The following is a 22,077-nucleotide window of genomic DNA, read 5'->3' on the forward strand; positions in this document are numbered from 1 at the left end:
ACGCTGGCACCATGGGGTTTACCGCTCATTAATTTGTTCCACTGACAGAGGTCATCTTGAAAGACAGCCCACAGCAACATACGATCACAAACCCGTTCCATAAAGTCTACTCTAAACCTCTTCTTGACCTTGATTCATGCAATTAGTCACATATCAAACCAACACCACCAAAAACTGACATCATCCCTCCATGTTGGGCTGCACCTATGCACTTAAGCACTTAAGTGCGGTTTTACATTAGTGGGCCAACACTAATACTGCCACTGACCTAAATGTGAGCACTAACATTCATGTGATGTACATTCACATGTGTGAGCCTTGCATGTATGCTGGTTATCAGTCTCTATGAATGCTTTTGTTGTGACAGAACATTTCAGCAGCAACAAACTGACTGATGAACATAACAAGACAAGACGTTATGGAAACCGTTGGAAACTGCTGCCCACTAGTGGAGAGTCACGGCACTGAAGTAATACAGCTGCTCTGTTCTATGACGTTTGGGTCCTCAGATGTGTGTGTCTGTGTATGTGTGCGAGAGGATAAATCGAGATATCCAACTCCACGACTCCACGACGACCCTCCCTCCGACCCACCTTCGTCGAGGAGGAGAGAGAGGCTCCGTTCTCCAGCAGCATCACGGCGACGTCTTGGTGTCCTTCGCGGGCAGCCAGGTGAAGGGGGGTGTAGCCTGAGGTGGTGGCGGCATTGGCAGAGGCGCCGCACTGCAGCAGCTGTTGGACAATGTCGACTTTCCCCAGCCGACTGGAGATGTGCAACGCTGTCTGGTCGTCCTGCGCAATGGGGAACCTCATCGTTAGCCCAGTGTTTCATCATCGTGTTGTTTTGTTTTCTCCCCTGATTGATAATGAGGCCGAGTGTTCTGACCTTGGACTTCGTGTCCACATTGGCTCTGTTCTTGAGCAGGTATCCGACCACGTCTGCCTGACCTGCCCTGGCTGCCATGTGGAGAGACGTCTCTCCTCGCTGGAAGGAACACAGGGAGGGTTTTCAGTGGGAGCTTTTATATGTGATGACGTGGGACTTAACAGAAACATGTACTTCTCACAAATGATGCACTCACGACGTTGGTGGTGTTAGGCGAGGCTCCGTGGTTTGTCAGTGCATTGACAATGTTCTCATGGCCCATGAAGGCGGCCACGTGGATGGGCGTCAGGCCAGACTGGAGACAAAACAAGTCCAAACAAAGACAAGCTCTATTAGAGTCACAATCCATACAATAGTGCCGCTCAGGAGAGTTAAAAGCCAGCGCACTTTAAAGAAACCACTTCTGGTGCTAACAGGTAGAGTCGAGCAGAAAATAGCGCTCAGTTACCTCAGTGACAGCCTGGATAGATGCTCCATGTTTCAGCAACAGCTCCATCACTTTCACTCGGTTCTTCTTGCAGGCGATGTGAAGCGGAGTGAAACCGTTCTGCACACAGAGAGACGGAAAGGAAAGGTTGGTGGGAAGCTCACACGCACGCGAGCGTCCATCTTTACACAGTCACGAGATATCCACGCCTGCTTTTTTGTTGTTGAGGTGTCGCAAAAGATTTATGATTCGTGCAGATAATGTTAGTTTATTACTCCTCACAATTCTGAATAAATCCCTTTTTATTTCTCTGTAATTTTCAACATCCATTCACCAGAATTCATCATTCCCAGACATCTGTTTCTCTTCTATTTTGCTTTATGAAATTCATTTTTAACTGTCTTTGTATTACTATAATATAAATATTTGTCTTCATCATTATGATATCTGTTTGACCCCTTTATTATTCAATTTATATTCTTTGTATGCATTATGTACATCAACATACATTTTTGTTCTATGTTTTTTCACAACATGAATGACGCTACGACAAAATATTCTTCTCCTGGTTCAATATAGTGATATGTTACATGTTTATTTCCTGAATGATGTCACTTCTCCCACTCGGACCCCTTCCCCCGTGCCGCCCTTCATCCCTACCAGAGCTTTGGCGTTTGGGTTGGCCTTCTTGTCTACGATGAGCTTGGCCACCTTGTAGTGACCACAGTGGGCAGCGACATGCAGCGCCGTCAGGTAGTCGTTGGTGACGTCGTCCACCGGCACGTCGTGCTGGAGCAGTAGCTGGACGCAGTTCAGGTGGTCCCCCTGAGTGGCCATGTGGAGCGGCGATAGCCCGTTCTACAGTGTTGGGGAGAGGTAAAGACAGAGAGGGAGACACAAAGAGAGAGAGAGAGACAAACACACACACGCACACATAGACAAATGGACAGACAGACGCAGTAAATTAGGGCGTGGCCAACGCGCTGCACAGGCAGACAGTGAAGGAAGGTGTTGAGAAGGCTTCAGGAGCATTGTTATAATGAGGCCATTACAACAATGTCTATTTTGTTACACTGGCCGTCCTGTGGGGCTACGCAGCGGAGACAGGCTGCTCTGGAGAGGTCGCACAGACGTTACGGAGACGATGCGACAACACGACAGCAACAACAACAGACGTCAAATAGCTGCGTGCGGAGTAAAGCTAGTTCACAGAAACATTTGTGTTACATTGTATTATGAGCAATGTGTACCCTGTTTGCACGGGGATGCGATCTATATCTGAGAGAAACGCCAACTTGTGACATGAATTTGTTCCTTTTCCTCTTCTAAGCGCCTCCTGGATTGATCGCCCAAGTAGCTATACCTTGGTCTTGGACAGGAAAGGAGCTCCTCGGTCTAGTAGGATTTCTACCACTTGCTCATGCCCACTCCTCGCCCCACAGTGAAGAGGTGTCAGACCATCCTGAAAAAAAGAAGAAAGACAGCTCAAGTGTTTTGCTAAGCGTTGTTAAGCGTCCTTGGGTTTCATGAAAGGCGCTATATAAATCCAAGCTATTATTATTATTATTATTATTATTATTATTATTATTATTATTATTATTATTATTATTATTATTAAGTGTTAATAAATAACAGAAGATGGGGAGAAAAAATCATCCGTGCTTTTCTACAAATGATTAAAACTGAATCTGGTTGGTCGGTTCAAAGAAAATCAGTTACGAATATATGATATGATATGATATGATATTCCTATATTTGTCCCACAGTGGGGAAATGTAAAAAATCTATATATAATTAATATAATAATATATCATATACCTTGTACATTTGATATGGATTGACCGAATTATGTTTGGTTCCACAATCGGTAGGTCACAAAATTACAAGCATATTTTTCTAATTAACAAAGTTGAGATAAACTTCACACTGAAAAGATGAAAAAGGTCGAATCCGGGCGAGGACACAGCAGCATTCACCACAAAGTTAATACTCTACGGATCAGGACATCTAAGCATAACGAGGAAGAGGCACCATGTTCACGTGTGTATGTGTGTGTGTGTGTGTGTGTGTGTGTGTCTGGGGAGAAGTGGTCTCACCTTGGTCTTTGCATCAATTTTGGACCCTCTGTCCAGCAACAACTTGACCATGTTGCTGTTGCCCCTTTTTGAAGCCACATGAAGCGGTGTGATGTCATTCTAAACAGCAAAGAGGAAACAGGTGTTCGGATTCAGCCGTCACAAAATAACGCGTTGGCATATACGAGTCTACAATTAATCAGATTGTATTCATTAGATATAAACCATGTAATCTTTTATTTTAAGATGTACTATAAACCCTACACTCTGCTTATTAGGGGTACATAGTGTTTTATTATCAAGCAAACAGCTGTGTTTAATTCATCGGCTCTGCTGTAGCATGGCTCTTTAGACATGAACCTGCAATCAGTGTCAAAAAGCAGCACAAACACAAACACTCCTTTACACACTCGCGGATATAATTACGGGCCACTGATAACTCTGGTTAGCTAAAGTCTAATAATGTGGAAACAAACACATTTTTAATGTCCCCCTTTCTTGCGTTACAATATAAATGTCACGGGAAATAAAAATCAATCCTACTCTGCTTATTATAAAACATATCATGAAACAAAAGCCACATCATTTAATGTAACAATTATACTGCTCTGGACTTTATTTAAAGTACACAACATGTTTTTTTCCAGCCCCCAATTTAAATAAATGATAATGATGCCCTTTGTTAGTTGGCATTGTTCGCATTGTGTAACTTTGCATTACTGCCATGTTTTATTCACCAAAACTCAGGTTTCTGTCTGACGGTTACGTCCACTCTATTAATCAATCATGTGGCTTGTAGATCACCATAGATAGTTGTGGCAGCTGTGGGGGTGTTGTGTCTAATTGGCCTCGGCTGCTGGCTGATTGGTAATCGGCTAATTGGTAATCAGCCAGCAGCTGACGCCAATTGGTGTGCGTGTACCTGTCCCTATAAAGGATCAGTAGGGACTGGGGAGCGGGAGGGAGGGCGCAGGCTGCAGTCTCTTGCAAGCAAATAAAGATGTTGCCAAATATCCCTCGTGTTTCGAATCCTTGGTGCTTTGGGGGGGAAACCCACGGGTGACAGCATCAAACCCGTTACAATATTAAGTTTACAAAACAGCTTTACCATTGTCTCCATTTTCTTTATACAAAGCAGCAAATTATGTACCTAATTGTTCATATTCAAATCGCTTCCATGTCTTTATATTTCTGAATATCTTGAAGTAAATTTGAAAACAATCTGAGATGAATTTGCCAATACCATCTAGAATGTCCAGAATTCAAATTTAATCCAGAATAATCTACCTCATCCTTCAACACTCTTGGGCCATAAGAAATAGAGTAAAACAACTGCCCTTTTAAGGAGCATTTTCTCTAAATCTCCCCCTGTATTTGGCGGAGAAGCCTCAATTTCTCTGCAATGTGATGCAACTGGCTGATACACCTCTGAGGATTGAGGGACTGCTCAATAATGAGTCATGGAAACTAAACCACGGTTTCACATCTGTACAGGATCCCTGTGCTCAGCACGATCTCCACCTTCACGCCTGTTTCGCCTGTATGCTGGTAGTACCCCTCCCAAACAGCAGAGGGCGGAATAAACTCACCCGCGCCATGAAGTCCACAGCAGCTCCTCTGTTAAGCAGCAGCGTGGCCACGTTGATGTTGCCATAGTGAGCCGCGATGTGGAGGGGGGTGAAACCACTCTGAGGATTGGAGAAAGGCGAACAACACACACGTGCAAACAGACAAGCACACACACATTGCATTAAAAACTATGAAACCAACACACATGTGCAGTAGGCTCCAGACTTGGAGCTTTTCAGCCGCCAACACGGGCCCACGGTTGACGCACAGACGAGGACACAGGCTACTATACACTGTGACAATAACACCTGACTTTCCCCACAGTGGCAGAGAAAGTCATCTTTCTAAAAATCAAACACGGGGTCAACGTGCTGACAACGAGAGGGATTTTAGATGCAGTACACCTTATAGGCTTCTCTGTGCTTTCATTATCACACTGGGCAAAGAAAAGTGAAACTATATAGGCTCATGTGTAAAGCATTCAGCTCCAATTTGACAGATTATATTTACTAATGAATCTCTTTAATCTAGATCATCTCATTTACATCCTGATACTTTTAGGGTGTAAGAAATGTGTCCTGCAAATGAAACGAATGTCCATTCGTTAACCATCTAATGAAGGTAATTTCCTGGCAAACCCCCTGGCTTAGTGAGCAGCAGCTGTGGAAGCAACACAAGGGCATTGGAAGCAATCTGTCCAATAAGAAAATAAATCCCACATTAAACTATCTAACAATGGCATCCCAATTTCAAATAAGAAATAATCCAGATGCGAGCAGGAGTCTCAGACATGTGTATCCACTCTGCTGATATCTGGTGTCTCAGAAGCCCCAACCAAAAACATTACCACTTTGAATAATCTCAGAATATATTTTTCCGTAATCCTGTTTATAAAGTAAATTCAGCAAACATTCAAATTAACCAAAAAAATCCATCTTTTTAAAGTCAGTCAATAATTTTCTTCCATCTTCCATCAGAGTACCATGTAAGTATTTTCACCACGAGGAGCCTCACACCACAAAGCCATTTCCTGGATGAATCACATCCGATAAGTGTCCAGTCTGCCAAAGCCAGACACAATGCCAACAAAAACAGGCTCGCACAGAAGGCGGCCGCCCGACACTGAAGTGACGAAGGGCCTTGTGCCCATAGGAGCAGTGTTGAGGTAGCTTGTTGCTTTGGTCCCATGCAAAATGCTTTAGATGCAAGGGTTGGGGATTAGAGTCGACAATCTAAAATCAATAGAGCGTAGTAAACTAATTAGATTAGCTGTCTGTTGCTCGAAGGCTGGGTTCCTTTACAGCTTAATGGGGTTTGGGGTTGCCATGCAGGTTATGTGCAAACCTCTGCTTTTCAATAAATGATAACCACTTTTCATGCTGACACTGGTTATCATGTTAATCGGTTTCATGGAAGGACCGTGTCAGGACAACATTTTGGTAACAGTCACTCTGAATTTTGGAAAAAGAACAGCTTTGGACACCATGAAACCATTAGAATCAGCTTGATACCCAAACCTCCAGCCTCAGGACTGACGAAATCAGTATTCGTGAAACATGCGCTTTTACTCTGACTTTCTCAATGACGAGAGGTATCCATAACATGAATGAAGAGATGGAGAGGAAGATGAGATTGAGGGAGGTGACAACTGGCTGCAGAAACAAAACTGCATCAAGTCAGGGGCACTGAAGTGTTTGTTTGTTTGGTTTTTCAGAGTTTTTATGAGCTGCGATGGAGAGACTTCATAATGTACAGAGTAGAGGTGTACCTCTGTTGTTCTATTCACCATCATCTACAGAGTCAGCCAAGAGAGGAGAGAATAGGCAGTTAGCGAGCAAAAAACAGGAAAGGGGAGGAGCAGAGAGGGGAGAAGGAGATCACTACTAAACAATTTGTGGCAAAAAAAGTTCTGTTGTTACCTTTGATTTTAAATTTAAGAAAGACATTGTGAAACCAGAATCATTTTCCAGCATCATCACAAAGTATATTCACAAATTTGTATGTCTGTCAGCTGGAATGTCTTATCTACAGTGAGTGTTATTCTGATGAATAATGTGATTTAATAAATACAAACTAAAAAGGTACTTCTGCATCTCTCCCCTTTCTGTCAAAAAGATCATCAAAAGATTCAAACAAGAGAATAAAGGAGAGAAAAAGGCAGCGAGAAAAGAACTGACTTCCGTCAAAGATGTTAATAATCAAAGAAACAGTTACACAATCAAATAATCAGAGATAATAAAAGAAAGAAAAAAGAAACAACCAACTGAAGACCCACCACCCGGCTGCATCAGCGGCGTCACTCACCTTGGACTCGACGTCTGCGTTGTGGTCATTCTGCAGGAGCAGGGCCGCGGCCTTGGTGTCATCCTTGCGGGCAGCGATGTGCAGGGCAGGTAGGCGTACCTTGCCCTTTGTATCGTTCTCCAGCAGCAAGGAGACCACCTGGTCATGGCCCTGCTGAAGGGCCACCGCCAGAGGAGTGAAGCCATCCTGCGTGTGAGGAGAGAGAGGAGTCACTTGGGCTGGAGGGGCGCCGTGATGCACGACCGTCGACGGGGCTGATGGGAGATGGTTGCTGTGACTGGATGGACTATCATGTAGATGCAGGCAGAGAGGACAGCAAAGCAAGACCCCTGAGTCCTATCCACATTTAAAAGTTTTTTTAAAGCGCATTGACTTTTGTTTTATAAGATCTGTGTTGATTCATACGTGTGTGTGTGTATGTGCATATGTGCCTAAATGTATACATCATGTTTATGTGTGCAGGTTAGTGTGTATGCACATGTATGATTGTCCTGAAAGGCATCCTGTGTGGATGCTAGTGGACTGGTGAGAGGCTTGGGTAGTCCTTTAGCCCTATCAGCTATTTATCTCGGCATGTGCTTTGTTTGTACACTCAAAGAAATGACTCATTGGATGAACTCAATTAAATTGTTGGCAGGTTTTCCATCCAATAATTATATGCAACTCCAACTCAAATTTAGCACATCAGTGCAATACAATGTAATTAAGTTAGTCCAACTCATTTGTATCAAATACATCTCAAATAAAATAACGATATTCATTAAATTAAATTAATTTGTGTTTGTCCAACTCAAAATATAAACTAACTAACTAAAAAAATATGCAAACTCCACACAGAAGGAATGCCCTGACTGGGAATTGAACCCACAGCCCTCTGGCTGTGAGGCAACAGTGCTAGCCACTACACCACTGTACAGCTCTGAAAGTGTCTTCACCTCATGCAAACAACTGATTTTCAGCTGGCGCATGCGCAAAAGGTAGTCCTCAATGAAACACATTTATTTTGAGTTGATATGCACACCATCTAACCTAAATAAATCTAATAAATGAAAGTATTCCTACATTTTGTGTTACACCCATTCAATATAAATATCTTCGTTTTGTAATTGATTTATTTAAATGTATCAAACAATATTTAAATGTGTCACCTCTAAGAAGGGCTTGAATCGTTTTTTTGAGTGTACGTGTATGTGTGTGTATGTGTGTGTATACGTGTATGGACTGGTAAGTATGTGTGTGTGTGTGTGTGCAGGTTCCACAGGCTGAGCAATGTAAATCAGGGCAGTAACAGCAGCAGCAGCAGCCGTGGAGGAGAGGCAGCGAGCGAAGCGGACCTCATCTGTGACCCTCTCAAGGTCACACTGCCTCCACCACCATACACTACCAATCAATGATGCTCTGCCTCGTCCCTCACGAGGAGATCAGGAGGGAGGGAGGAAGTAGGGGAAGAGGAGAAAAGGGCAGGCAGAGGATGGTGGAAAGACAAGTGAGGTAGACAGAGTGGGAATGTGAGACAGAAAGGACACAGAGACAAAAGGGAAGTTGAAACAGACTCAGGCAGATGCAGAGTGAGTGGGGTCGGGATCATAAAGGAGGAAAGGGAGGAAAGGAGATGAAGGTGGTTAGTACAACAGATGCAGAGAAAAATGCATGGAGAAATACTGTAACAGTATAGAGAGGTGCACACATTAAAACACACACACACACACACACACACACACAGTACCTCAGTGGCCATACTCTGGCTGGCGCTGTGCTCCAAAAGGAACCGTACCACCTCCAGGTGATTCTCCTGGGAGGCCATGTACAGAGGAGTGAAGCCATTCTGGACACAGCATGGACCCAAACACACATTTACATACAGGCTTCGATTAAACTTTGCTGCCACTCAAACATATAGAAGTTTCCATAATTTGTTTTCTCGTGCATGGTTGACCTTTTTCTTGATACATTGCACTGAATAAATATTTGGTGTTTTTATATTTAGTTTAATTGTCATTAGTATTGTGTATTGTGTATGCATATATGTTGTATATATACATATATATTTTATTTTATATTTTGCTTTGTACGCTTCTATATCTTTCATCCCTGTTTTTATATTTTATTTTATATTTTTTATTCATGTGTGTTTGGTTTATTGGTGCTGCTACTGCTACGACAAATTTCCCCTTGGGGATTAATAAAGTATATATCTATCTATCTATCTAATGCAATGTAGAATGTCCCAATATGCCTTCGATGATGACACTTGTACTGTCAAATTCTATATAGGAAATTCAAAATCTTGAGAGTGATGCATACCGAGCCACGAAACAAAATGTTCAGGTAAAGTCTGAAATATTTCTGAGTGGCGGTAACATCTCTATCGGCTGTTTCAGGGTGTGATCAGAGCAGAGAGAGAACAAGGTGCCTGTCATCGTTCTTCTCACCCTGATCTGATAGTTTAATTTAAATTGCCGAGGACATCAGTTTCCTGGAGAGGCAGAGGCCGAGTTGGCGGGGAGCCAAATTGTGTCAGTGAGGACTTTCCACTGAGTGATTCCCCTCAGCGTCAGTGACTTCACGACACAATATCACACACGCAAATGTGCGAACTGTAATAACATTGAAGTTGTTCCAGGTCCTAAATGTAGACCAACGGGAACTCGCTGTCCGTGTGTGTGTGTGTGTGTGTTGAGTGCGTGCGTCCCACCTGTGATTGTGCGTTGACATTGGCTCCATTTGTGACCAGCTCTTTGACGACTTCCGTTTGTCCGGCCAGCGAGGCGATGTGCAGAGCAGTGTTTCCTTTCTGGATAACGGGGAACAGCCCAAGGAATGTGTGTTAAGCTCTGCCCCACCTGTCCAATCGTATTGCTTGTGTGTGTATTTGCCCGTGTGTGTGTGTGTGTCTATTCGTCACGTTAGTCTGTTTCGCCTATATCCATGTCAGTCTCCATGTGCACCAGTGAATCCCCCCCGACGCCCACCACATTTTTGTCCTGCTGGCATTGCAGCTCTGGCATCCCCCCGCCGGCTCTGCCAACAATGTGTCACTTCCGCACATAAACAAACTCCCCTTGAGCCTCGGCCATAAATACGACTACAGGAGGCGTTTTATGAACCGGTTTCATGAACCGGGTCCTTGTGAAGAAGGATTCGACCTCCAGCCTTTCTCCCGGCCGCGTGATGCTGGCCTCTGGTATTCGACAAGTGCTGTTACACAATAGTGGACATCCATCACATGTACTGAATACCGGAGCAAGAACATCAGATAGCGGGGCAAATTAATAAGGAGACAAAGAGGCTGGTTGCTATGTATTATAACTGAAGACAAATAGGTGTGTGCTCTACTGAGTCTAAAGAAATTTATGTAATATAACACAGAATCTTAAGTGTAAAAAAAATGCAATCTAATGCGATAATTAAGCAATATAAAGAATACAACCTTTGAGAAGCCTACATGCTTCAGCTTTCGTTGAGAACGGTATTGATTGAACTTTCAACACTCTTCCCAATATCGGCTCTTGAAATCCAAAATCTGCTCACAGCATCTAAAGCATGGTTTACGTTTTATATCGATGTTCTTCACTATAAGAGTACGCCACTGATTTAGAATTGCACATTTTAAAATTGTCTTGTGTTGAACTTATTTTTCTTCCTTTTAAAAAGATGTTCCCTACCTTACCCACAATGCAACCTGATGACAGACAGTTTGGTCAGAGATTCAGGTGTGTTGTAGTCGTAGCGGCTAATGTCGCCGTGAGCCGTGAGCCTTCAGCAGAGATGAGGAGCGGGCTACAGATGTCCGGTAAGATCACTTCTTTCTAAGCCACACCCCTCCAATTTCTCTCATTTTTTCTCATTTTCAAACTTGTAGTATTTAGCCCCAACGGTGGCAGCCATTTATACAGTTTTTAGTCCAGTAAAACACAGAAACTACAGCCCCAGACATTGTAAATTAAGTTAAATCAGCATCTCTCTGACAGTCTCAACATTGTAAGCGTTTGTTAGAGAGCTGCCAAGGGGATAATGAACCGAGGACACGGCCTCTTGTTTAACTCTCCCACAACAAGAGCAGCACAACATAAAATGGGCGGATATATAATTAACTTTAGCTTTAAAGACCCACACAGCCTAAATGCTAAAACACTTTGTGTTACTGAGTCTAGGTATCCTAGATAGCACTGCCTCCCTCATTGTTTCCACCGGCCGAATACAAGAGCAACTGATCGGCGTCAGGGTGCAGGCGGTGGATTCCCAAGATCTCAAAATAATCCCCCAGAATCCTCAGGGTCACAACAGAGAGAGGCTTTAACTGAGGAGATTTTCTATGTGTTTTCTCTTTGATCTTGAATATTTCATTGTGTCCTCTGTTGACGTCAACACGAGGCATGCGGCCTGTGGCAGAGAGGCTGAACCAGACGACTCAATGGGAGTGAAAGCCTTCTGGGCTCAGATGTGAATAATGTCTTCAGTGGCTCTTCAACTCAAAGATGCTTCAAAGGAAGAGACCCTCCCCGTGTGAATAATACTGTATTACAGGACATCAAATATAACACTTCTGCTGCTTTTGACGACCTTGTTCTTTATTACATACATTCTGCTGTTGAAATTATACCTAACTCCCAAATGCTTCATTCGGAGATATTTCCTTTTTGCTTATTCCTGCAGCATTCACCACGGGGATCATTATATATTGATCCAAAATGCAACTCTAAACGGCGGCTGCACACGTGCTGCGATCCATTGCCGACATACGAAATGGAAAAGTCGAAATTCCAATGGGCACTGCACACCGAATTTTGTCAGAATATTTTTCCTTTGTGTTGTGTTTTTGTTGTGAAACGTGCGCCCCAACAACGCCGTTACTGCCATTTACATTCAGCTGACTTGTGCTTCTTTGCGAGCATGCAGTACTAGTTTAATCATCTTCTCTCTTTAAGTATCTTAAATGAGATTTTCAGAAGTATTTCTCCACAGGATTTTCTAGTTTTTAATTTAAAGATGGTTACTTTATACATTAGTTCTCTTTGTTAATGGCATTGTGGTAATTGATTTAGGCCCTCTGGGGATGCTTGTTAAGCTCTAAGACTTGTCATAGAAACATCGGTTTGCTGCGCGGGCGTTCATGTTTTCTCGAACAGATGCACTGGGATGCTTTTAGATTGTAAACGGGTAATTCCTACCCGCAAATATTGACTTCCGACTTGCTATGGATTGCAGTATCACAGCAGTACCACTGGAGCAAAGTGCAGCCATGTTTTGTTCTGGATCCAAATATAGCTCACCGTAACATCAGCTGGCAGGTGATGGGGTGGGCCTTACCTTTGTGGCTGAATCCACATCTGCTTCCAGCTTCAGCAGCTCCGCAACGACCTCCACATGCCCCTCCTTCGAGGCTAGATGTAGAGCGTTCAGGCCATTCTGAGAAAGAAACACATTTAGTGCACTCTGTGCAGCTCTTGCACAAGGACATACTATGAGATTATATTAAATTGTAGGGAAAGGGGTTAAAAATGACAAAACATTTCACCCAGAGGTTGATACTGCTTGTTCAGTTGTGCCCTTGAGCCCTCAATTTGAAATTCTGCTGATGCAGCAGTATGGCAATAGCATGTTTATGTGTGTGTGGAAAAGAATATATCTTAAAATTGTTCTCAACCCCAAGGAGAACAGACACTCGCAAGTACTTTTAAGTTTCTTAAAAAGTGTCAACGAAAACATACCTGATTGCAAATGTTAATCTCAACTCCAGACTTGAGGTAGTCAAGGACTTTTTCTAGGTTTCCTGCTCGGGCAGCTCGCAGGTAACTGGCATTGCTGTCAGACTGGAGAGGAGAAAGCAAAGAGAGAGAGAAAGGGAGAAAGGATGAGAGTACGTACAGTCAGACATTAGCCACATGCTTATCTGCATATCAAACTGTTCATTATTCGGCATATAAGACAACAGGCGCACACACAAATGTCAAAAATGCACTGTACCAGGTAGAACTCTGTCATAATTTCTTCGGCATCCACAACACATCTTAAGAGGTGAAAAACAAAGCCAATATCCATACGCACTGCAGATCCATTGTCACATTAAAATCAATGTTGTAAAGTCCACTGGTGTCTCGAAACAAGACGACGCTAAGACCTCTCAAAAAAGTAAATCCATGAAAAAGCAAACAGAGCGACGGCACATCATCCCAACATTTCACGTCATCCAGCATCCAATCCCACTGGGCTGTTATTTCAGCTTTGTTCAATCCAAATGTCTCCGATTCCCAAAGGTAGGAAGTTCATCGACCGGGCGGTCCCTCCAGCTGCTACAGAGACCTCCTCCATTCAACAGAGACATCTCTCTGACTCCACCGGTACAGTAGTTGTCGGTGTACGTCGCCGTGCTACCAGAAGCCTTCTCTATTCTGCTTGACTGTCCTTTTATTTCGCTTCAGAAATAGAGCTTTGCACACCAACAAAAAAATGATGAGGCAAGCATGTTTTTGCTGGTGTGTGTGAGAGAGAAGAGAAAGGGAGGGAGGGGGGGGGGGGATAAGAGTAGACAAGGAGATGGAAAAAAGCCAAACAGAGAGAAGACGAAGAAGAGAGTGGTTGCGTTTCATATTCATGTTAGCTCCTGGGATATTTGGTTTGACATTAAGTGACACGCAGCAAACTCTGCACATTTTGTCATTTTGTAAAACTCAGCACTTGAGCTGCTGAGAGAACGAGGGCGAGAAGCCGTGGTACGTTGCTTCATAATAGAGGCTCAAAAACAAAGTCCCCAGAATTCTCAAAAGACCCAGACCTGCTAAATTTAGCCGTGCGTCCGGTGACACTTGGGATAAACTCAGCGGGGACAAGCAATCCAACATTGTACTCCCTCCGTTGTGCTTTTCCAGAAATAGATCTGGCAAACATAGTGGGATCTGACCCAAAGCCAAAGTGTGAGTGAACAAGTCATCCAGCATCAGATTGTTAATAAGCCGTATAAAATATGTGTGTCTATGTGTGCTCATGCACAAACTAAATAAAGGTCATTTCCTGATGACAAGAAACCATTAAGCCAAAGCTCATATCAGCCCGCATCTAGAAATGTCTTCCTTCTTTTTCCAAACCGCCGACCCCCGAGAGAACTGCTTGACAGAACTGAACCACTTACGATCTTCCTGTTCTTTCTTTCTGTTCTGTTCTTCTGGCCTGAACCATCGCGATCACTAGATTGTGTTGTGTTTCTGTTATTCTGAATGTCAACCACAAGAAAAGACCAACATTTCCACAGCGATCAACAGCAAGCTCTTCATCTAAATACGATTTCATTCTACATCCTAATTCAACAGCAGTGACAAAGATCCCGATACTCCAGTTTAGTCAGTCATGGACTCCAAGAATCAGCGTCTTTCATGATGACATGTTAAACACTTCTAAACCCAGCCAGCAGGTACCTCAACACTCTCACTGAAGTAAACACGTACTCTCTTATTACACAATAATTCTACGTGATGTTGACATCATTCCAGTGACTATTGGTTTCAAGTGGCACACTGCGGGAATGAAAACAGCGTCTTTGTGAGGAGAAAACATGCTCAAACTAGAACGGGCACTCGGTAGAGCGCATACCTTCGCATATCACAAGATTGGGCATTGAATTATGAACATTTTGGCATTAGTTGCATGCCAATTGGATAAAAATTGACCGCGCTATGGTAAAAATAAGAGTTTGACCTTGACCTTGACCTTGACCTTTGACCCGATCGATCCCAACATCTAATCAAATGATCCCCGGATAATAACCAATCATCCCACACAATTTCATGCGATTCAAAGAAGATGTTGACCTTTTCATGACCTTGACCTTGACCTTTGACCTGATCGATCCCAAAATCTAATCAAATGGTCCCCGGATAATAACCAATCATCCCACCAAATTTCATGCGATTCGGTTTAATTCATTTTGACTTATGCGAATAACACGCACGCACGCATACAAATACACGGCGATCAAAACATTACCTTCCGCATTTTCAATGCGAAGGTAAAGATAGGAATATAAATACACTTGGATATATAAAGTTGGATCAAGGTGGTAATTTCCTTAAAAGAAACTTCATTCACTTCATTCAGTTGGACACGCTTTTTCTCTACACCTTCCGCCGGAAACTAAAAACACATCTTTTCCAACTATATCTGGATTAAAACACAGATTAGCACTTCAGTGGCTCTTAAATAGCTCTTATTATGGTACTTTTGTAGTTCGACTATCTTGAAGAAATGTTACTTTCTGTATTCTTGTTGTTCTTAGTTTGTACTCTTGGTTGAATGCACTTATTGTAAATCGCTTTGGATAAAAGCGTCTGCTAAATGACATGCAATGTGATGTAATGTTCATAGGTTAGTCTTTTAAATAGCACAGTTCCCTTAGCTTCTCCTTCTGCAACGGCCCAGGCTTAAGTGCCAACAGATTAAATAGTCTTCATCCATAAATCACTATTCATTGCTCTCGTCAGTTTATCCCTTAATGCCCGCAGTGAAAACCAGCGACCAACATGTTCAACCCTCCATCCATATCCCAGCTAGCTCCAAAATGAGGAATCTTGAAGTCTTTGTGAATGAGGCATTACGCAGGATGGGGCAAGAGATTAGTAAAATAAATATCATTAAGCTTTCACAGATCAGAGGTTCAAAGAAAATGGGGCCATTAAAGACTAGGTTAAACCTGAAGGAAAGCATTAATCTAATGTTAGATAGATGGAAGATGACACGAACAAGAGAGAGAGAGAGAGAGAGAAATCTGACACACCAGTGACAACTGGAAAAACAGAGAATTTAGCATTCCCACTTACAGTTTTACACAGTCAAAAAAGCAGCTAATTTCTGTTCTAATTAAAAACGCCCTCTGGTCACTGACTGGTGTCTGCACACTCTCCTCAATGGGGAGAGGAAACACTACATTACATTAACACCTTAGTATTGACGGTTGAAGGGCCGTAATATGTTGGTTCGATCAGATAAATCCACATCTATTCGTCAGACTTTTAAATCAAAATCCTTAAAGCTGAAAAACTCATTAAAGCTCAATCTGCAAAACCCTGTAATATACAGCTCGACCTATATGTGGGAGGCAGATAACAACATCCGTAACTGAAAGTGTAAAATATCGCCTTAAGGATCCATACGTTTATTAAAGAATTGTTACGATGGTGTTTACTATGTGGAACATTTGGGGATGAACACATTGTCGTGCACTCTACATTATCATGACACTGTTCATAAGGATCTCTGGACTGCAATATCTTGTTATTTTTCATCCGACATAGATAATGACATATCTGTGATAATATTGGCCAATATATTTGCTTGACCAATTCAATGATGAAACAATATTACATTATTAACCGACTGATCATTTGAAACCGTCTTCCACCATTCTAACACAAACGTTGTATATATAATATGCCGTTTCGGTATACCTTAACCACTTCTGCCATATCACTGGTGGCCAATTAATGAGAATTTTTTTTGTATAGCTTGGTGGAAATCCACAGTTCAATACCTAATATTCATATTCATTCACTCATGCCATCAACACAGTGATCGTCAAGATGAGTGGCGGATACTTCGTATAAAGATGATATCCCCGGGCCGCCAGACTGCAACGATGTCAGTTTGGCACTCGAGCATGCAACACAAACCTGTGCAGCATTTCACGCGTAACACATGTCTAAGAAGCAACGCATCGACACGTATGAGTCTGCACACACTTTAGAACAGTGTCCACGGAATAAACACACGCAAGAAAACATATGTTGATGTCATCGCTGCAGGCTCTGGGCGAACTGAGCGAGCTGACAGGAGGAGAGACATTGTTCCACTGTGTCCTCTTCTCTCCTGACAACACAACAAACACGGAGCTTCACAGCTCTGCTCGCACAAAGCCGGGGGCATCCAGTGGCAGGCCACAACACCCACCAGTGCCAAGGAACATCCCCCCCACCAACCTCCACATCCATTTCTCTGATCTCTAAACGGCCCCCTTTCCTGCCGAGCACCTCATCCGGACTTCTCCGTTCCTCTCAAGGCAAAATATAGTAACGCTATTGTTGAATTACTCCGTAAGGCTGCACAGCAGGCTATTGGCAACACAATTAATGCTCATCTATATCTGGAGGTTTTAGAGCCTCCTCTGATTCAAGATGAACACGATGTTCTATGTACAGCCGCCTCACACCTCTCACGAGTGTAACTATCACACGCTGTCACTCAAAAACATCCCTCTATTGTAGTAATGCTGCTGATGGAACGCACCACACATTTCAGGTGCACCACAAAGAGGATAACCGCTAATGGCCACAAGAGAAACAGAGAGTGAGTAAATAAATGACTGAAGCTATAAGGTCATTCCTGAAAGCACGACAAACAAATTCAACATCCAACACCACTTGCCTTTATACCTACGTTAAAAAAATATATTTGGGAAATACATTGTTTTGCTGTCTTGCAGAGAGTTACATGAGAAGCTTGATACCAGTGTTTGAACTTGAAGATGAAGCTGGACCCAGGATACCTTTAGCTTAGCTTAACATACAGACTGGAAACAGGGTCGCACTGTTTGCTTTTCTCTGTCTAAAAGTTAAAAAAAGATATTCACAAACTCATCAGAGCTTATCTTGTTGTTAAACGTCTGAGAAAGCCAATACAAGCATTCTGACAAAACCTCCTACACTAACATGTTACAACCTGCAGACAAACATACACTTTACATGTGACAGCAGCAGATGATTGTTCCATGTAAATACACACCCAAACACCCAACCAGTCGGAATGAATGACACAGACACTGCTGAACTCACACCATCAACCTCTGAGACATCACTCAGTAACCTCTATTGTATTGTTGTCAAGACAACACCAAGTCACAATCACAAAGCTATCAGAATAAAAAAATATTTGTAACATTTAAAAACCAAATGTTAGTATTACTCACTTGTGTTAGGAAGACAACCCCTTCTTCAACAGCCATGTTCACTTTCTCTCCCACCTTTCTGTCGCTCCTCTGTGAGAAGGGGAGTGAAACCTGAGCTAAGAGTGGCGAAGCAGCCAACCAGTCATCTATTCAGTCACCCAGTTAGCGCTCCTTATCTTCACCTCATGGGCATCCATCCCACTCAGAGCATTAGCAAAGGTAAAGAAAATCAGAGGGCACCAACAAGCGTGAGTGCCGGAGGTAGCGGACACAACGGCTCCTTCCGCCGACTGATCGATGCCCCGCACATGATGAAGAGGGATGGTGGGAGGAAGGAGGTGAGTAGAGAGAGGGGGGGGGGGCGTGGGGGTTGTAAGAGCGTGCCGGGCGAGAGCAAAGAAGCAGAGGGGGTCTATCTAACTCCTCAGTGGTGACTAAACAAAGCGCTGAGTGTCTCTCTGTCTTTCACGCTGCAGAAAGGACACGCCGCAAAATCCCATCTGCCGCCTCCCTGTCCTCCCTATCTGTAGCTTTTGTGTTGTTTGTTAAATATGTCAACACGGGTAAATCCCTGCAGCCTCGCAGAAGCTGGCCCATGCCCTACAAAGCGCCTCTGAGTGGGGAGGGTTTAGGAGGAGGAGCACCCTGACCTATACCATAGTAGCTGAGGCTTCTTCCTCCCTCTCTGCCTCCTTCCTTTTCTTCCTCACCTTCATCTACTCTCGGGGTGTCAGTGTGATCTTGAGATCCAAGGTTGGGGAGGCGAGCAGGGAGAGGCCAAACTGGAAAATAGCAGCTGAAACAAATACTTTTGCAAAAATGACTGATATGTCAACATGGTAACCCCCCCCCCCCACACACACACTCACTCCTCGCTCTTGTTATCCCACACTCACTCTCACTTTCCCTCCCACTCATTTTCTCTGGTTCACTCTCTCCCTTCCTCCCTCCTTCTCTACCAACGGCTCTTTATTGTCATCCTGCTTATCAGCTTTTCCCCCCCTAACAAAGACCAGCTGAGTGTGTGTGTGTGTGTGTGTGTGTGTGTATTGTGAGTATATGTTCAGGCTGGGCTTGCTCTACCTGGTTGCATCAACCACAGGGATCTCAGTGATTCTATGGGTATCTGCTAAAGCGGGTTCACAAATTCAATAACAGCAGAGAACTACAACAATAACACCAGACGCTATTTCGGGAGGAGTGGGCCGGTGGGGGGGCGCCCCCGAACAGTCAATGGGGACACTTTAACAGGGGATTAGGGGCTTTTCCTCTGGTATTAGGGACCCCCTCTACTCCCACCTCCCACCCCTCAGCAGACACGCCCCATTGCAGTCAGCTGAGTGAGAGCTGAGGATAAAAAAGCTCACCCCCACTGGCTTCTCCTCATAAATCCTGCTATCTATGATCTAAGACAGTTCGGCAGTTAAGTGAAAGATGCAGCATAACTACCGTGTCCATGTTATATGTTTGATCTTGGGTTATTACACCTGTGGGGGTGGCAAGTGATCCGATTATCTTATCTTGGAAAACCAGCCACAGCTGTAACCCCAACCTTTTTCCCTTTAGGGAAGCCAAACTGTTGAGATCAACCTCTATTACGAGACTGATAAGAGTCGATAAGAGCATTGGGGGTCAGGACTCCCCGAAGAGGTCACGAGATAAATATGAAAGGTCATGAGAGGATAGCAGAGACTCAAAACACATATTCTGGTTCACAAAGTGTGTATTTTTAGGACTTTTACATTCTCAGACGTTAAAATTAAACCACCTGAAAACATGAAGGGAAGTACATGTATTTTGCTGAGTTAGACGAGAAGATTTACCGTATTTTTTGCACTATAGGGCGCACTAGATTATAAGGCGCACTGTCAATGAATGGTCTATTTTCGATCTTTTTTTATATAAAGCGCACCCTACTATAAGGCGCAGCGAAAAAAAAAAAAAAAAGTCAGATATCAGTCGATCAAACTTAAACAAACGTTTCACACATTATTATCAACATTATAATAACGTTAATACAACTACGTACAATCCAACCTATTTTTTCAGTTTTGGGATTGGGATATACACACACTGTAAATTAATATTGTATGATAGTATTGTAACGGACTGTAATGTTGTGATGTAACGTAACGTGAACGAGAACGTCTCACGAGTAGCTGTGAGGCGTGTGTGTGTGTGATGTTGTTGTGTGTGTTGTGTTTGTGTGTGTTGTTTCCGTTTCTTCTGAGCAGGACTGACGCTGAGCAGACGTGGCGTTTTTTTTTTTTTTTTGGCGGGGGTTGTTGTTTTTGTTGTTTGGCGTAGGCCAAGGCCAACAGTATCTTGTTCTCCTTGAATAACATCCCTATAAGCCAATACGTCTACGTCTGTGTCCGCACCAGGTACAGATACTAGTATATAACAGGCTGCACGCTCCTGCGCATGTAGTAGGCTTAATGCTGCAGCGGCTTTGTAGTTTAACAAAGAACATAAAAACATTTTTGAGCGCCGCCGTGCACGCAATAGCTGCCAGGTCAAATCACAAAAAAACAATAACAAAAACAGAATGAATCCATATTATAAGGCGCTTGGATTATAAGGCGTTTAAAGTTTTTTAAAGGCTTTTAAGTGCGCCCTATAGTGCAAAAAATACGGTATATCATAATTGACCGACAGCCATACAAAAACAGAAATATGAACACAAAGTTGTCAGGTAAGGTGTCGAATTTTCAACCTGCGATCATTGCACCGTATAATCCGGCACATAATCAGCCATCTGGTTGCGAGCTTTAGTGATGCTGGTAGGGGATTGTGTTACCTCTGGACAGAGCCAGGCTCAATATTTCCCCGTTTCTAGTCTTTATGCTAAGCAGTGGCGGTGCGTCCATAGAGGGCGCTAGGGCGCCGCCCCTCTTAAAATTTTGAGATGAAAAAGAAAAGAAGAAGAAAAAAATATAATATATCATGTCAAAAAACATTATATACCAAATCATTTAAATAGCAAATATACCGTGTTGACGCGCTAAATGTGTGTGGGAGACCGTCAGCCTGTCAACAACCACTTAAGTTAAATGTGACATAAATAATATATCGCCACTCATCCTCACGGAGAGAAGCCCCGCCCCATTTTCGGGGCACCGGCCCAACGTGTGTGTGCGGCAGCGAGCAAACATTTCACGGTCGTTTCGGCAAGGACGGCTTCTCATTGGCGGATGAAACGTGAATCTTGGGGCACAAAAATGTGCGCCGTGGCCAATGACATCATTTCTTATTTCACGTGACTGGACTATTCGGCAAATAAGAGACCGGTATCGTTCCCTCAGCCAGAGAGCTCCACGGAGCTACGGGAGCAGGTTGCTAACGGAGCTGTTAGCTGGAGGCTCAGTGAGTAATGCGCTGTTTAGTTTCCCCTGTCTGTTGTTCCAAAGTCCTGGGACTGAAACTCTCTAGACTACAACGGGGTGAGGGATCTAAAGAGCTTCAGACAAGTGTAAAGCACGAATCTTGCCGCAGTTATCTAGCTAAGAGCATGGAGCTAACTCGCTAACAGCCTGAAGCTAACCCTGTTTGCAGAGCAGCAGAAGGAGACCGAACTGCCATCGAAAACACAACGAAGAAGTTCTGAAAAACAGACACATTCCCTCAAGAATGATGGAAACAGGCTGGTTACAGACATGATTGACTTAAATGTAAAAAATTTTTTTTTCAAATATACACTTTTATTAATCCCCAAGGGGAAATTAGTTCTCTGCATTTAACCCATCCTTAGTTATTAAGGAGCAGTGGGCTGCAGTGATGCGCCCGGGAAGCAACTGGGGGTTCAGTGCCTTGCTCAAGGACACTTCGACTTGCAACTAATGGGGAGAGCGGGGATCGAACCCACAACCTTGCGGTTTCAGGACGGC

The 22,077-nt window shown here is 43.4% G+C and overlaps 1 protein-coding gene across 9 annotated transcripts in view; it reads right to left on the reverse strand.

The window, feature by feature from the left end:
* LOC130207396 (ankyrin-3-like) overlaps positions 1 to 22,077 on the reverse strand; it is a 135,843-nt gene that overhangs the window by 50,447 nt on the left and 63,319 nt on the right. For 5 of the 9 annotated variants that reach the window (XM_056435985.1, XM_056435980.1, XM_056435986.1 and 2 more), the window contains exons 1-14: positions 13,228 to 13,474; positions 12,972 to 13,073; positions 12,571 to 12,669; positions 9,956 to 10,054; positions 8,987 to 9,085; positions 7,261 to 7,446; positions 4,977 to 5,075; positions 3,409 to 3,507; positions 2,676 to 2,774; positions 1,973 to 2,170; positions 1,334 to 1,432; positions 1,082 to 1,180; positions 886 to 984; positions 594 to 791 (exon numbers count right to left, since the gene is read on the reverse strand). In XM_056435985.1, the coding sequence (XP_056291960.1) occupies positions 594 to 791; positions 886 to 984; positions 1,082 to 1,180; positions 1,334 to 1,432; positions 1,973 to 2,170; positions 2,676 to 2,774; positions 3,409 to 3,507; positions 4,977 to 5,075; positions 7,261 to 7,446; positions 8,987 to 9,085; positions 9,956 to 10,054; positions 12,571 to 12,669; positions 12,972 to 13,073; positions 13,228 to 13,302 (1,650 nt within the window). In that variant the 5' untranslated portion in view covers positions 13,303 to 13,474. Of the gene's footprint in view, positions 1 to 593; positions 792 to 885; positions 985 to 1,081; positions 1,181 to 1,333; positions 1,433 to 1,972; positions 2,171 to 2,675; positions 2,775 to 3,408; positions 3,508 to 4,976; positions 5,076 to 7,260; positions 7,447 to 8,986; positions 9,086 to 9,955; positions 10,055 to 12,570; positions 12,670 to 12,971; positions 13,074 to 13,227; positions 13,475 to 18,211; positions 18,472 to 22,077 lie in introns of those variants that run through there. The other 4 variants (XM_056435987.1, XM_056435983.1, XM_056435984.1 and 1 more) reach the window with 3 other exon arrangements.

This window comes from Pseudoliparis swirei, chromosome 17 (assembly GCF_029220125.1).
Source record: "Pseudoliparis swirei isolate HS2019 ecotype Mariana Trench chromosome 17, NWPU_hadal_v1, whole genome shotgun sequence".
Classification (NCBI taxonomy): domain Eukaryota; kingdom Metazoa; phylum Chordata; class Actinopteri; order Perciformes; family Liparidae; genus Pseudoliparis; species Pseudoliparis swirei.